This window comes from Nicotiana tabacum, chromosome 4, assembly GCF_000715075.1.
Source record: "Nicotiana tabacum cultivar K326 chromosome 4, ASM71507v2, whole genome shotgun sequence".
NCBI classification, from domain to species: Eukaryota; Viridiplantae; Streptophyta; class Magnoliopsida; order Solanales; family Solanaceae; genus Nicotiana; species Nicotiana tabacum.
In genome coordinates, this window is record NC_134083.1 from 142,182,829 (window position 1) to 142,186,171 (window position 3,343).

Genomic DNA, 3,343 nt, shown 5'->3' on the forward strand with positions numbered 1-3,343 from the left:
TTATTGAGTAAAAGAGTCGATGTGACATCTTTCAACTCAATGATAGTCTTACCGTGCAGGATGGTTGTTGCCAGATTATTGTACGAAGATAGCAACGAGTTCAACAACAAGATGGCTTTATCTGCTTCCTCGATTTTCACTCCGAGATTGGCGAGCTGTGTGATTAGTCCGTTAAACACATTTAAATGTGACAAAAAATTCGTACCTTTACCCATCTGTAGGGCGTATAGCTGCTTCTTCAGGTACAATTTATTTGTTAGCGTTTTGGACATGTATAGGGTTTCCAACCTTGCCCAAATGCCACGTGTGGTGTCTTCATCAATGATGTTATTTACCACATCATCTGATAAGTATAACATGATTGCACTAGCAGCCCTTTAATCTAAGTCAGCCCAATCCTGATCTTTGGTATCGGGCATTTTGGCATCAGCATCTAGTACCTTATGTAATCCTTGTTGTATGAGCAGACCTCTAATCCTTCTTTGCCTTGTTGAGAAACTGCTCTCTCCGTTAAATTTTGCTACCCCATACTTTACTCCGGATATTTTTGTTTTTCACCGAGTATAGTACTACCGACAGTGAATAGTATTTCGGTGAACGAGCAGAACCTGTGCTCTGATACCAGTTGTTAGGAATAAACTCCCTACAAAAATAATATTCACAATAATAAAAGCGGAATAATAACGTAGCACCGAGATACGGTAATTAACAAGAATAAAAGAGTGACAACGATACCAAGATTATTACGTGAAAAACCCTTTTGAATAAGGTAAAAACCACGGCCCTGAGAGGAGCAACTGATATCACTATAGTAAGAAATTTTATACTTTGTAGGTCCGAGTAAAATACTCCAAAGACCACTACAACACTCAAAAGAAATAACTCTCTTTTGATATTCCCACCTCACTACAATATCGCTCACTCTTTATTTTTCTCACAGACTATTTTCTAATGCCCTGTCTGTAATGCCTCACTCTTTCTCTCTCTCTCTTTTTGGTGTGTCTTCAATTGAAACAAAACCGTGCTATTTATAGCAAAGAAATTACTCATGTGACGTCATCAATGACCTCACTATAGTATAAACACAAGAAAATTTATCTTCCATTTTTCTATATTCAAAGAAGACAAAATTCTCAATTCAAACTTTCACAGATGGGGCTGGACCCCACAAAACTAACACAAAAATGTAATGGATTTGGAATTTTCTAAAGTTGCATCATTTATTTAAAGATGAACTTGGCCGAATTTCAATTTGGCTTTTGTGTAGTCAAAATGGAGAAAATATTTTGGATCAAGGGGTACATAATTTTTATCTCATGCCTATTTAACAAAAATTATATTAAAGTGTGTTCTCATTGTTCTGAGTTGTATGACAATGTTGTTTGAGGTATGAAGGTACCTCGATTGTTATGAAGATTTATTTTTTTAGTCTTCATCAATTGTGAGAGTCTCTGCGTCGATTGGAGTTGTTCTGATAATTAGGGTTTTGGTTCGCCGATTTTCATCTGGCTGAGTTCATCGGGTCTGTTAGGTTTTCTTATTGGAGCTTATTTCAAAGATTAGGGTTCTTCTATTGCTGATACAAGGTTGTCTCCTTCCGATCGCGAAGGTGTTGGTAACATCGTCTCTCTCATCATCTGTTTTGTTATTGCCTCTGCTTGTTGCTCGAGATTTGTGAGATGTAAAGCCAATTGGTTGTCTGTTATCCTTAAACTGTTGCCGTTCTATTTGGTATTGTGTGGGATTTTTCATATGCTATGACGATTGATAACATTACTTCTCCCTCCGATGTTACTCATGTTGCTGACAAAGGAAACTCTTCTTCCTCTCGTCCTATTGCTTTCCATCTTGATGACTATACTCACCCGTGTCATCCTCTTTATTTACATCCGCCTGATGTCTTAGGAGCCTCTCCAGTCTCCACTCCTTTCGATGGCACTAGCTATGGAAGCTGGCATCGAAATATTCTGGTCGCCCTATCTATGCGCAATAAATTGGACTTTATAAATGGCATTACTAACAAACCACTTGTTGGTTCCCCTATAGTCAGGCAATGGCAACAATGTAATGATTTAGTGGTGTCTTGGCTGACCAATTCTCTCACCAAGGAGATTTCCCGCAGTGTTGAGTATTCAGAACTGGCCAAAGACATTTGGCGTGAGTTAGATGAGAGATATAGTATGGCTGATGGTGCTAGAATTTTTGAACTTAAGAAGGAGTTATCTCACATGTCTCAGGGTCCTTTGGACATAGGCTCTTACTTCAACAAAATAAAATAACTTTGAGATGAAATAGCTTCCATTTCTGTTAATCACCTATCTATATGCACATGTGGGGGAAATAAAAAGGCTTAGGAAGAGCAGAAGGTATATCAATTCTTAATGGGGCTCAATGAGACTTACCTTCCATTCAAAAGAAATATCTTGATGATAAAACCCCTTCCATCTATAAGTACAGCTTATGGGATTCTACTAAGTGACGAGAAACAAAGGCAAGTATCTTCCATTTCTCAGTTTCCTTCAAACTCTGCTTCTTTTAATGCTGGAGTGCCGAAGCAGCCTTTCCCCTCCAAGGTCACTTCCAGTCCTCAGTGGTCCTCTATCATTTGCAAGTACTATAAGAAACCAGGGCATTCTATTAAAAAGTGCTACAAGCTACATGGTTTTCCTCAAAATTTCAAATTCACTAAAGGTATTGCACCTAGGAGAACTGCATCACATGTTGAAGTTCAATCTCCTGTTAACTCTGATGAGATTGGAAATGCTGGTGGTCCTGCCATGCATACTGAGTCTGAGCAGCTTTACACTTTGCCTGGGTTGACCAAGGATCAATACTCTCAGTTGATCACTCTGCTTCAACAGTCTCACCTCTCTGATTCTCCTACTACTCCAAACCTTTTGGCTTCTGCAAATTTTGCTGGTAACTTGTTGCCTGAGAATGGTTTGTTTATAACTTGTCTACTTACTAAAATAAAGAATACTATTTGGATCATAGATGCTGGAGCATCTGGTCACATGACTTTTGATAAGTCCCTTCTCTTTGACATTCAGACTCCACCCATTCCTTACTTAGTTTCTCTTCCTAATGGTTATAAAGTTAGAGTTACCAATATTGGTTCATTAACTTTGTCTCCTGATCTTACCTTTCATAAGGTTCTTTATGTCCCCAGCTTTCAACACAATCTCATTTCTATTTATAAGTTAGTTGAAAAGCCTGGTGATATAGTTTAATTTACCAATACTGGCTGTACTCTACAGGGCCCTTCACTAAAGAAGCCAGTGGTGCTAGGTAGACCAGACAATAGACTTTACAAGCTGTTTCAACTTCTTGCAAATTCTGGTCT

At 38.4% G+C, this 3,343-nt stretch overlaps 1 protein-coding gene across 1 annotated transcript; it reads left to right on the forward strand.

Annotated features, from left to right (window-relative positions):
* The first annotated feature begins 1,757 nt into the window (after positions 1-1,757).
* LOC142180152 (uncharacterized) lies at positions 1,758-2,279 on the forward strand. The gene has a single exon (XM_075251087.1). The coding sequence runs from the start codon at positions 1,758-1,760 to the stop codon at positions 2,277-2,279; it is 522 nt and encodes a 173-aa protein (XP_075107188.1).
* The last annotated feature ends 1,064 nt before the right edge of the window (positions 2,280-3,343 follow it).